Consider the following 12,724-nt stretch of genomic DNA (forward strand, 5'->3'; position numbering starts at 1 on the left):
TGGACTGGATTATAATGTGACATCCAATTTTTTTTTTTTTTAATATAAGGTAATGCCATAAATTAAAATGAARGCATAGGTTCCTTATACAGAAAATTGGTTGAATTTGCAATTTTCTTGATACAAAGAAGGAAGCAGGCCATAGTGGTGACTGTAGCTGTTTGTTACTTTACTCAATATACTCAAAATCTACAGAATTTTTCTTCTCCATTAGTTGTAAACATGTTGGAGTGTTTGCTTGTAGTTTGTTTTCTGTTTGAGCAAAGTGTAAGATATTTGAGGAAGACATGGTGTCATTTGTATTTGTCAGTGACCTGAGCTGTAAGAACTTAGCCTAGATAAGTATTTAAGTGGATCATTCTTCAAACATATGAAGATATGGAGACTAGAAACACCTTTGTGCCTGAAAGAGTTAAGGCATATTSAAATAGCAAGAACTTGTGATATAAATTCATCAAACTATGTCTTTTTACAGCTCTCCTAAAGGTTAAGAATTSTGCAAAAGATAGGGGTGAATCTGGATTTCGTATTAGCTGGTAAAGATTGAATTCAGGGGTGAAAGCAGGAAAGGATTTCAAGCTAACTGCCAGTGTAGCAATTGTATAGTTGTTTTTCACATTCCTTGCATGGAAAGGGAATGGAAAGGGTCACTATCTTAATTAAGAAAATAAGAGTACATACGCAAACTAAATTGAACTGCTGTGTAAAATGGAAGGAATGGAATGGGTAGGATTAAGAAGCTGAGCTTTACGGGTGCAATAATGAAGTGACAAACTGGTCTGCGATTGCAGGAAAGAAGTTTGAGACTGGAGACAACCTAGGACTAAAGGCAGGTTGCTCTCAGTGTAACTGTTAGCGGGATAAAACCCAGCGGCTCCGCCGCAGCACCGGGCCCTTTCCCGGCCGGAGGCTGGAGCGCGCCGGCCGCRTTGCCGCTTGCGGGGTGACCGTGACGGAGCAGCTGGTGTCCTGGGGCGCTACTCAGCCGCTGCCCCGGTGGCATCCGCCCTGCCTTGGGCTTCCTCTGGCAGCCACATCCACCTGAGGGTTTTTCCTCTTGTATTTAGATGGCCAACGCTGCAGGACTGGGGCTGTTKGTTGCCATGTTGTTCTCTTTTTTGCTGTGGTGACTACTGTGGGCTGCTGATTTCACGGGCTCGGAGTTCTGGTGATTTGGCAGCTTCAGGTGCTGTGCTAACATGAGTAAAATCACTTGGCTGTTCTTTCCCCCTTTTTATTTGTTTAAAAGAAAAAAATAGCTTGTTTTCAGGAGACTGTGGGATGTTTTGGGGGGGGGGGATGTGGGAGTGTAATTGAGCGTGATTGTAGGTTTTGTACAGATGTTAAATAAACTGGCAAGTTGCCCATCTTATAGGCAAGAATAAAGTGTTAGTAGTATGCTAATAGTAGCAGGTCCCTCTGCTCTTTTAGAGTTGAACACTTGTGCTTCCAGCTTACTCCTTTTGGTACAAGGAGTTTTCACAGGGTATTCACGGAATACCCTTTTCTTCCTGCTTTGTAACTTAAAACTGTAAGCAGGAGGGTGCTTGGGTATGAGACTTCTGCTGGTTCTTGGGCATGAATGTTGCTTTGAGGCAGATTGCAGGTGGCAGACTCGCAAATTCTGCCCTTCCTGGTTGTTGCCATTGGAAGTGCTGTACCCTGAACTGAGCAGGTTCAGTTTGGGCTAGTGATAAAAGGGGGGGAAGCTGGACAGGGACAGGTTGGTAACAGTTCCATCTGCWCATCTTGGCCACGTCTACGTGTGTGTGTGGGCACTGACCAAGACCTGTGCATCTTGAACAAGAATGTGCTCGTGTGATAAGAGCATTTCTGGTTTCCTTAGTACAGGTACTGTGGTCCCAGTATTGGAAGGTGAGCCCTAAAGATCTCGKGTGCCTTTGTGGTAGACAAAATGAAGGGCTATCGAACTTGCTTCRCTCCCCAGCTGGAAAGAACCATCGGGCTGGTCTGGCACTCTGGATGTGTGATTGCCTGGCTTGCTTGTCTGAAAATTACCTGATGATGACAGGTTGAGTTCCTCAGCAAAGGGATTTGCAGAACAGCACCATTTTAATGAAAAGCCACAGCTTTCATTAATGGCTGCTGACAATTTGCATACACTGTGCGGTTAAGTTGTACTATTTTATGCAAGTTTATTGAAACSCTAATAAAGTGGTATTTTCTGCCTTGTTCTGTAAGATGCTAGTGGATTTTTGCTCTCCAGGATTCTGGTATTGAAGAATTGTAACTGCTTTGAGGTGATGTAAATTTGATTTGTGTTTTTAGGTTGGTTGAGCAGTTATTTTCCAGATTTGCTTTGGATTTTTTTTTGTTTGTTTTTTTTTTTCCTTGTTCTTTTGGCCTGTTCAGAAGGTATTTGATTCCCAACAAGGTTAAATAAAAATCAACCAGTTTTGTTTTATGGATATGCATCAAGAAAAGCTGAGAACCTGTGTGTGAACCACATTTCTATCGCTGATATCTTGATATCTAGACATAGATTTTCTTTTTTAAAGTTTTTATAGAAGTGAATGTTTTGCTGAAATCTGACTTGCTGAGGTTGCTTTTGAAAAGCAGTAGAATCCCATAGGTCATAAATAAATGAAGATGAAAAATCTTGATTACTGAAGTTCCTGGGAGATGGAGATTTTGTTTAGGTAACTTGCTGGATGTCTGAATGTGCCCCTATATGAGAGAGCTCTATAGGCGCTGTCTGTAATAAGGGTATTGTTGAGAATTGCAGGCTGTAAATCAGTATCCATTGTGCATGAGGCGCATCCTTAAGCTTTGAAAAACTCTTTAAATTGGCAGAAAGAAAGCTCAGCGTTTTGGTTTTACAGAATATCAACATTAGCTGGATTAAATCATTGTTGGATGATATTCTGTCTGTTTATATCAGAGGTTATCGGAAAGACTTTGTGTTAATTAAAATGTCTGAAGAAATATGCTAACATTTTTTCCTATTAAATGGTAAGTAGAATTGTATATTAACTGATTAATTTAAAATGTCGGGGTGCTTTTTCCAAGCCAACCTTGTATTAATAGCAAGAATTCTTTTGCTGCTGAAATGGTCTCCAATTATCCCAGCTTGGGTTTTGTTGTGCATTGAACAGAAGTCAACAAAACAAGTAGGGTAGAGAGCCTGCCTAAATAAGCAGTCATACTCATTAAAAACAAAATTAATCAGAGGGGTGAATGAAGAAGGCAGTGCTACATAGATTTTTTTTTTTCTTCCRTGTCCTAATCATAGAAGAAAATAATGTTGCATGAAAGGATCGGAACTATTATGTCGTGCTCAATTATGAGGAGGTGAATAGGTCCCTAGCATGCCGCTTTATCAAAGCGAGGGACTGGTGTTTGCAGGATGGCTGTTCCATTACAGACACCGTCATTAATTCCCTGTGTCAATACTGCCCCGCGGTGCCCGGAGCGCACAAGAAAGAGGCACCCTTCAAAACAAGGGAATGGTGTTGGAGTCGTTATCAAGCTAAATGGCAAGCGGGAAGCTAAAACTTGTATGGGTGGATTCGAAGAGACTCTCGGGAGATCTGCAAGTGGAAGAAGAGAATGGCTTTTGCCAAAGGTTTCATTATGGTGTGTCTCCAAGAGCGCTTGAATGCCTTGTTTGCATTAGAAAAAATGAATGTTGCAAAAAAAAAAATGTATTTGTATGGGAGGCCACATAAGGATGTGTGAAGGTGTATAAACATGCACATTTGTGCATTTATGTAGATCTTAATGGCTACAGAAGAATTCACACTGCCACCTACTGGGGTGAAGTTCTCTCTTCTGTGCTGTAGGCTGACTGTAAAGATAGAGCTTCTGAATAATGCAGTGTTTTCAGAAGGCATATGTGCCAGTTTCTGATTTCCCTGCCACTTTGTAGCTCATCTTAAGCAATGAACCCATCCTCAGCTGACCCCAGGTGACAAAGCTCAGTCGAGGTCTCCGAGTGGTGAGTGCCAAGTGGGCAACTTGCTGAGGCTGGCAGAGCTGAGGCCGCTTGTCCCACGTGAGGGTCGGCTCCCCTGTCATGCCTGGCTGAGTGACACCTCTGCAAGTCCATCCAAAATAACTTTATTTAAATTAACATGATTTTTTTCACCAAATTTCTCATGCTACCTTTGTAACAGTCCAGATTTCTTCTTCATCCATTTGTCTACCTGTGTCTTTTTCCTCTCTGAAATACATCAGTGAGCTTGAGCTGTGTTTGCAACRTGCAGCAAGTCCTCACCAGTGAAAGGATAACCATTTCACACCATCCTAGGACTAACAGCGTAGGCTTTGGAGCATCATGAGGGAATATACAAAAGCACTTCAGTGAACTCGGACCTTGGAGTTACCATGCCTGCAAAACACAGTGTTTGTCTGAACGCTTCCCTCCCTCCCCAAACTAGACTCCTGCCTGTGGGTATGTCTTACTTGCCGGCTCTAGTGCCCAGTGATTCTGTAGATGACTCATTTGGAGACAAAGTCTGTATTTTGTTGTGGAATGTGGGTAGCAGGGGCGTAAAATTGAAATGTGAAAGAGGAATTGCAGAGAAACAGCTGTTTCTTTATAATGGGCAAATGCGACGATGAGATGGAAGTTCTTGAGAAGCTCCTGTTTCCAGGTAGCTGTCAGCATGTCCTACAGGGGCAGTGAGAAAACACGTAGCTTTTTCTGCAGCTTGGCAGGTTACCTCCTTGCTCTCCACCCACTGTCCCTAAGTTGCATTCTGTTTCAAGGGTTGAGCCCCAAAGCTGGCTTGGCCAGCATGTGTTCTGCAGCAAAAAAACATGCAGTCAGTAAAAATTCAGTCTGAAGTCATGTATTTAACAATAGAAATGTATATTCCTGTAGTTTCTCTGGGTGCTCGCACTCCAGCTTTTCCTTAGCTTATCAGTACTGCATCAAGGACTTGCCTCACAGCCACTATGGGGTCATGCAGAATTGATCCACATTTTCAAGTGGTTTCCATCCTTAAGCCCCTGTCTCTATCCCCCTGTAAGCCTCCTGTTCTGGTTTGGATATTTTGATTATTTCATTATTTTCTTCTTTTTCATTTTTCTTTAGAAGTTCCTTTGTTTTCCTAAACTATTCCTTTATCCTTTACTATCCATTATTGTAAATAATAAAAATGAAATTTAGAGGGATAGTAAATTAGATGATTCCATTCCTTTTGGCTGTGATTTTGAATGTTGTAACCTAAGAGCATGTGTTACATTTAAAAAATAAACAAAACCCCTAGGATCTCCTCAGCGTAGAGCTAATGCAAAGATGACTTTGTTTTTAGTTTGAGGATCTTTTTAACCATTTAAGACTTTAAAAATATGAACAAGGACTTATTCTTGGGTGGTTCTCCTCAAAAAAAAAAAAAGTATGATTGAAAAATAAACACCAATTCTGAGAGTGAAAGCTGAGTTAACACTGTCAGCTATTGCAGGCCTGATTACAGAACCCCAGAATGGCTGAGTTTGGAAGGGGCCTCTAGAGATCCTCYAGTCCAACCYCCTGCTCCAGCAGGGACACCCAGAGCACGGGGCACAGGGYGGCATCCAGGCGGGTTGGGAAGATCTCCAGAGAAGGAGACTCCACAGCCTCCCTGGGCAGCCTGTGCCAGGGCTCTGTCAATAATTACATTTCCAGTCATTTGTGGTGTTTCAAGCTAAGTTACAAAGGCATGTGCTGTGTAGTAGTTCTTCCCATAAACAAGATCCTCACTGACAGACCCAGTTCCTGCAGTCCTCCTTCGCTGCAGTGTCTGTTTGCCACGTCCGTGCRCGTAGACGAAGCTCTCCGTGGAGAGAGGCCGGGCTGCTCCGGGAGAAGCCCTGCGGAGCCCTGTGGCCGCGGTCTGAGGACACAGCCCCGCTGTGCCGGGGCGCGAGGYGCTGCTCCCCTGGCGCTGCTGCTGCCGCCGCGCGGGGGCACCTGCCCTGGCACCCAGGGGTGCCCCTCGCYGGCCCAAGTGCCCCCTTGCCCGCGGCCAGGGAGTTTCAGTGTCCGTGGGGAGCGGAGGGGCAAACGGGCACGGTGTCCTGGGGCTGCCCTGCTGGCCCAAGACACTGGCACCAGGTCTCTCCTGCGTCATTTGAGGTGACTCCTGAGCGTGCATCCGTCTCTCAGCAGAGCACCAGAGGGTTATCTCGGCCCTCACAGCTCTGCCTATAATCCTCACATAAATTAGGTGATAAAAAGTAAGGATTAAATAAATCTTTGCTAATACTTTTTGATTGGCTTAATCAATAATTAATCATCTCTCAGATGAGGCTGTAGCTTGTGGAGTAGATATAATTGGATTAGCCGGTGAGAGGCCTTTGGAGCTTTGAGGAGATTAAAATGGCTGTCAATCCCGTAATTAAAGGGCTGCAAACAAAAGCAGTAGCATTGGAAGCAGCCAGCTTTTCTGAAAACGGATCAACAAGTACTTACACACCCTGGGAAGCGGTGTGGGCAGAGCGTGCTCTCCCGAGGGCGACGTCACCCGCAACGAGGCACATCTGCATCAAAGACCTTAGTTTAGTTGTGTGTGCGGACACTGGCCGGAGTGGCAGGGGACCCTTCCTGAGGACGTGCTGCTCAGGGAACTCCTGGAAGAAAAGCTGGTTTGTGTGTTTAAAAGGGTGAACCTGCTCCTTGTCCCGAGCCGCTTAKGCACCGACTTTCCATGGTGCCTTTAATTGGCTAAGCAGGTTTGGCCCTACATGAATGAGGTCTTTATCTATTCTCCTCTTCCCCTCCCACCTATTTGGGAAGGGTTTTTGTTCCTCTCTCTGCCAAAGAGAGAGCTTCAGCAGGAATTACTTCCTTTTAAAGGCTCATTATGTATTAAAGCATATACTGAATGTGATTGTACTATATTCATGTCAATTGATGGGTGCACATACGCTAATATCTCCTCCTTTTTCCATGTCTTACAGGGATGAGTTCATAAAACCAATGGGAGTGCGACCGGATGGTACAATGGCCCCTTTGGAAGAAGCAGTCAGCCAGTACCACAGCAGCAAGCAAGACAGTTCAGATTCAGACTAAAGCATCACCTGCTTCACTCCCCGTTCTCCTCTAATCCACGTCCTTCCTTACAGCCATGACATCCTTTATCCAAACGTTTTACCCTCACGTTCGCCAGCCCCACTTGAAGTGCTCTATTACTGGGATATCTAAAAGATGGATCATGTGGGGTTAATGTCTGCATTTTTATTATGTCTAAGGAACACGTCGATTTAAAAGTTTATGATCAACTGATTAATTTAAAACTAAATATATTTCAAAGGGATAAAAAGTGAAAAGCTACAATGTAAAATATAGACACTTTAATTTTCCAGAATCYTTTTTTTCTGAACTCTGTAGGTTTTTCCTGTATTTTTTTTAATTGTCTTGACAGTTCTCTTTTTCTATTATCAAAGTAAAGAAGTAAGTTGGCTTAACTGCATTAGGAGTAGAGGATATTTAAACCTGAAAGTCTGACTGACCCTGGGAAGCTGCTTTAAAAGGCATTCACTGATTTCACAGCTATAATTTTTAAATGGTATTAGATTTCTTCCTTGTACTCACTTCTGTAGTTAAGCTGTCTCYCCTAGGATTTTACCACTGTGTCAGATACTGGTTGCTGCTAAAACTACCTTTGAAACGGGAACAAGATTGTCTGTGTTGTGCATTCCYCCTCCTTCATGTTAACCCCCCACAAGTAGAGTCCCTCATACCTCTAGTTAGGTGAAAACAGCCCTGTTCAAAGCAGCATTCAAGTATACGCACTTACCTGTTGCCGTGAAAGCCAGTGGACTGAAGTGGAGGGCAGGTGCGAGTGTTGCCCTGAGGTGGGGCCTGCTGTGGGGATTCAGGGTGCGCCTCACTCCGTGGGGAGTCAAACCCGTCCACAAAGAGATTGCTCCTCTGGGGGGTAGCGCTGTGAAGGAAGGGGGCAGACAAGTGTCTCTTTAAATCTCTAGAGCTCTGTACTCTTTAAAACAAAGATTAAAGTTTTAGGCGTGCTGCACGCTTTGCCTCTTTGCCTGCCTGGTTTCTTTCTCTGTGTATTTCTTTTGGCACAAAATACATGAAGAATAGTCCTATGTTGCTCAAACCTACGTGTGCCCATCTTGTGCACGTTTCAGAAGCTGGTGAACATTTTCCATTGTGTTTTTGTTTTCTTCAACTTGAACATCCTTGAACTGAGGAAATTAGTGTTCAAGGACCTTGTAAAGAGAGGTCTTGGTACAAAGTCATGTTTCCTCTTCCCATGTGAGAAGCTTTGCCAGAGTTCCTTGTTCTCCTGAAAGGAAATAAGCCACTGTCACCATCTCAGCAGTGGCTTATTTTCCTGAAGGACACTGCTCAACRAGGGCTAGGTCCCTTTTGTGTAAAGGGACATTAGTGACATTGTCTCCAATTTTATACACTTCTGTAGGCTGGGACCCTTTGGGGCATTTTAATAAATCTATGTTCTAGTCTGTGTGACTTAATTTGGGATATGTTTTCTGTTGCACCAAAGAGGATCATCACAAAATGCATAGGGGCAAAGAAAGCCAGCTAAAGAACCATTGCATTTATAATGCTATAATCATACCTAGAAGACAAACCAAGTGGAGATAGCACTTAAGTCTTCTATTTAAAAACTCTCCTTATCTACTCTTACCCTCATTGCTTGAGTGAGGCTGTTTTGGGAGCTGATATCCAAGAGCAAAAAAGCCATGCTTAGTTTCATCTAAATCAGAGTCTCAGAGATTATCATCTTGTTATGGCATCATCCACTACTGACTCTTAGCTCGGCAAAGGCAAGCATTAAACCCTGCATTTTGCACTGCAGGTGCAAAAAGTATTCATGAACTCTCCCTGAGGAGCAAAACTTAACTASCTCTGCTAAGGAGGGTTTGAGCCATGCCTTGGCATTGGCTGAGCCTTAGGGTGCTGCAGAAGCAGTTGTTTCTGCATGGATTTCTACAGAAGGGATGAATACAGGGTAGGAAAGAGAACAAAATCTGTTTCTTGCATGGCCATAATCTACAGCACCTAAAATGTTTGGCCTAAAGAGGCCAATAAAACAGTAGTGGCTCCAGGGACCTCATTACAAGGACCAGTACAGCAAAGGCTTTTGTGATCTGATATCTGCCCATTGCAACAGAGCAGCTATTGTTCCTTCTGTCTTGGAAAATACGTGTTTCTGCTGGGTTTTACGGGCATGAGCTGCTGCTTTGATTAAGAAGTGAAAGAAGTGAAACTGGAGGTGGAACTGGAGGTCCTACCTAAACGCTCTAGCTCAGGTTGTGCACTGGAGTTGCCTGCAGCAGGTTTGCTGTTAGATACAGCTAAATTAATAACTTCCCCCTAGTGCCAAAGGCCAAAGCATTTCTTTTGCTGCAAGGTGACAGTTTGTGGAAAGGTTGCTGCAAGACTATCAGCTGCTCTTTGAAATATAGCCCAGCTCTAGCCCTAGCTGTATCAGCTGGGCACCTGTGAAAATCTTGGGGCAAACCTTCTCCAATACAACGGTGCATCTGCTTGTGCCATGTATGAGGTTTGTTTTTCTCTTCAAAGTGACACTGCACATATGCAAGTTTCTTTTTGGTTGAGACTCTGGAGAAAAGCAAAGCAAACGCTTGCTTGTTTAACAAAAATTCTCCCTGAAACTGTTTGCTCGGTCTATGAATTAGGGGTTTGCTTTTGGGCTTGTTTTCTAAGACAAACCTCCCCATTGAGTAATTGGACCTTATTCAAAACAGCGTTTTTTTCAGGAGTTGAGCGAATTTGAACAATTTGTCTGGGCAATGCACTGGGTGCAGGCAGCCTGTGGAGCTGATTTGGTGCTGTTCAGAACTAAACAGTACTTCAGGGCTCTCTTCAGAGTCTGCCCCTCACTTGAGACTCAGTCCCTGTGGAATAAGCTTTAGTTCTTCCAAGCACATTCCCCTTGAGGCATCCACCCAGCAGTTCCCTTTGCATTTAATAACTGCTGAGAGAAAGTGGCTTCTTTCCTCTTTCCTATATCCTAATGGACCTGCACCTCTTTCTTACAGATACTGAGGAGGACACGGTGCCATCCGACACAGGAGCCAGTGTCAGCCATCAGGGTGCCTTGGCTTTGCCATCACAGGCTGGGACTTTGTAATTCCTCCCGTGCCYTGACCACTATCAATTCACATCCTCAAGAGTGGAGCTTTGCTCCTTCTTTTCTAGGGTACATGCAGGTGAGATTGCCTGTCATACTTAGGCTACCTGCCTGCCTTGGCTGTCTATGTATTTTCTTTGGTTTCCAACAGGTCATTGAGATGTTGGATCCACATTTCAACGAGCCTCTGAAGTTGTGGTCCAGAAGTGACTTGAGACTTGAAGTGACTTGAGTTGGCTGCAGCCTGAAGCATCTTCATGCCTGACAGTGTCCAGCTTGGAGCACAACGACAGGTTTGCTGGCTCSTTAGCAATAATTCTGATAGAATCGCTACGTGTCTGTTTGACAGGCCATTTCACATCGTATGAACTGTCTTATATGAAGTAATGTTTGATGGTATAAATGCATGCTTTCATTTGTCTGAAATTCTTAACTATAGGTACCTAAGAAAATACTGTAATCGGAAAAAGGAACRTGGTAGGTAAAATGTTAATATATRTTCAGGTGGTGACTATAAACTTTTGATCAARGGATTCCAAAAGYRTGTTTTGCACACTCCAAAAATCTAYCACACTTAATCCCAAACATGAGAGCTTGTGGTTCAGTCTTTATGTTGGCATCAACAGCCAAGAGTAACACAATTTTCACTGAAGCTTGTCAGTGATTTGGAAGTTTTGCTTTTCTTTGTTTCCCATTAAAATAGAGTTATGAAACAAAAGATCATGGGAAATACTGAAATTTGTCAGAATACTTTGTTCTTTCACAAAATAGCTCAGATTTATTTGTTCAAAAGTTAACAAAAACTTCCTGGCAGGTATTCTCTAGCGGTAATTGAAACTTTCCATAGCCCTAAAGTGGTTTTGAGGAAAAAGGGACATTTACAATCTGTTTTAAATGCCGCTTGTGAGAAAAATTGGCAGAAATAAGAAAAATACATAAGCTTAATGTTTTACATATATAACATTTATGTGTATGTGTGTGGCCAAAAATGTTTTTTCTATTCTAAATGCATCTGAAAGTATGCAAAGGCTTAAAAAATAATAAAAAAAAAGTAATAGACAAAAGAAAATTTTAAAAAATCAACAGGAAATAGCATAGTTCCTTTATATTTCTTCAGAAACTAGTTTTTTTTTTTCTATGTGGATTAAAAAAAGCAATCCGTTGTCAAAAGTGGCTTTTGGGAAGAGAAGGTTACAAGGCAGCGAGCTGCCATACGAGCTGGTTGCCAAGCATCCTGGCCAGCAAGAGCAAAGTAAACTGCAAAGCACACAAGGAGCCAGATCTTCTGAAGGAGCATTCCACAACATTGTCCTTCACCTTATTACCACGAAACAGCTAACAAAATCCCGCGCTTTAATAAGGTTGGCTGTAAAAAGACTGTGTCCCACTATTCAAACAATCGAAAACCAGACTTTACAGGTCTTTGATGAGCAACAAGTTAAACAGTTAGCTGCCCCGGTCAGATTCTTTTCTGACCAAGCATGTAAAAATGATAATTTAGGGTCAGTACAAAGATGCAGCTGACTTGGGGACAAAATATGGGCACAATTTAATTTGGTAAATGAAAATCTTTGCTGTGTGAACACCTTAATTACTTTGAAGGCTCTAGCTCTTAGAAAAAGTGTCAGGGAACATTTCCTACTTTCCTGATGCAAAAACTATTACTTTTTCTGAAGTATTTCCTCTCCAGAATGTGGGTTTCCACTCTAGTGCTGCAAAATTTGAACCAGGATGTTTGGGGAGGGATGCAAAGTGCTTTTAACTCAGCAACACATCCTCCATTTGGAGGCATTTGGAAATGTGGAAACAGCTGTAATAGGGGCTGCTCAGCTCTGCCTGGAGCTGATTGAGCACCTGAGAAGGGTATTTTGTGTCTCCCTCATGGCCTCTGATGCCAGACAGCTGCCTCGGGGTGGGCCTGGTTGTGGGGGACCCACCAGCCCCACAAGGCCTAGCAGACCACAATCCATCTCTCCTACTACTGGTTTTAACCAGAGCGGGCACTGGTTACTGGGAGGATGGGGAGAGGCAGCGCAGTGGGGAAAACTGTGATGATTTCCTATATGTGGTGTTCTGCGAGGCTCTCCTCTCACTACCAGCATCCCAGTCTGTGGGTGAGTTCAATTAATTCTCCGCTTTCACGTGTTATTTGGTCCTGCAGAAGGCTCAGTGTTTCCCATCTGCAGTGGTCACCAGTAACGCCTTGGCTAAGTGCTCATCCCTGTTTTCAGAGCAGCCTCGCATTTCCATGAGGTGGCTTCCTCCTTGCGTGGCTTGTCCCTTCCTTGCTCCATCCTGGTATGGCCACAAGGAGGAGGTCCCAGAGGAAGAGATCAAGAGCCTCCTGGCCAAGAAGCAGGTCCCCACCACAGCTCTTTCCCCTGCTSCTGCAGCTCCTGAGCTGCTTGTGTCTCCACCACGAGGTGCCTCTGAAGAGCCACCTTGTCCCACAGCAGTTGCCCTTGCAGAGGKGTCTGGCCAGCCTCGAGGAGGCAACTGCAGGCTGCCAAGGGGAAAAAACACCCCCAGAACTTGGCCCTGCCCTGGCCAGACCAATGACATTATCTCATGCTGTTGTGGCTCAGGCCAGCTCTCCATCCTGGCTAGGAGCCTGGGCATCCTGGAATAAGCTC

At 43.9% G+C, this 12,724-nt stretch overlaps 1 protein-coding gene across 2 annotated transcripts in view; it reads left to right on the plus strand.

Annotated features, from left to right (window-relative positions):
* The window catches only part of RIC8B (RIC8 guanine nucleotide exchange factor B), a 29,991-nt gene extending 22,360 nt beyond the window's left edge, over positions 1-7,631 (plus strand). For both annotated transcript variants that reach the window (XM_026052249.1, XM_026052248.1), the window contains exon 10: positions 6,907-7,631. In XM_026052249.1, coding sequence (XP_025908034.1) covers positions 6,907-7,018 — 112 coding nt within the window. In that variant the 3' untranslated portion in view covers positions 7,019-7,631. The remainder of the gene's footprint in view (positions 1-6,906) is intronic.
* Positions 7,632-12,724: the final 5,093 nt, after the last annotated feature.

This window comes from Nothoprocta perdicaria, unplaced genomic scaffold (assembly GCF_003342845.1).
Source record: "Nothoprocta perdicaria isolate Ctin4 unplaced genomic scaffold, notPer1 scaffold_86, whole genome shotgun sequence".
Classification (NCBI taxonomy): Eukaryota; Metazoa; Chordata; class Aves; order Tinamiformes; family Tinamidae; genus Nothoprocta; species Nothoprocta perdicaria.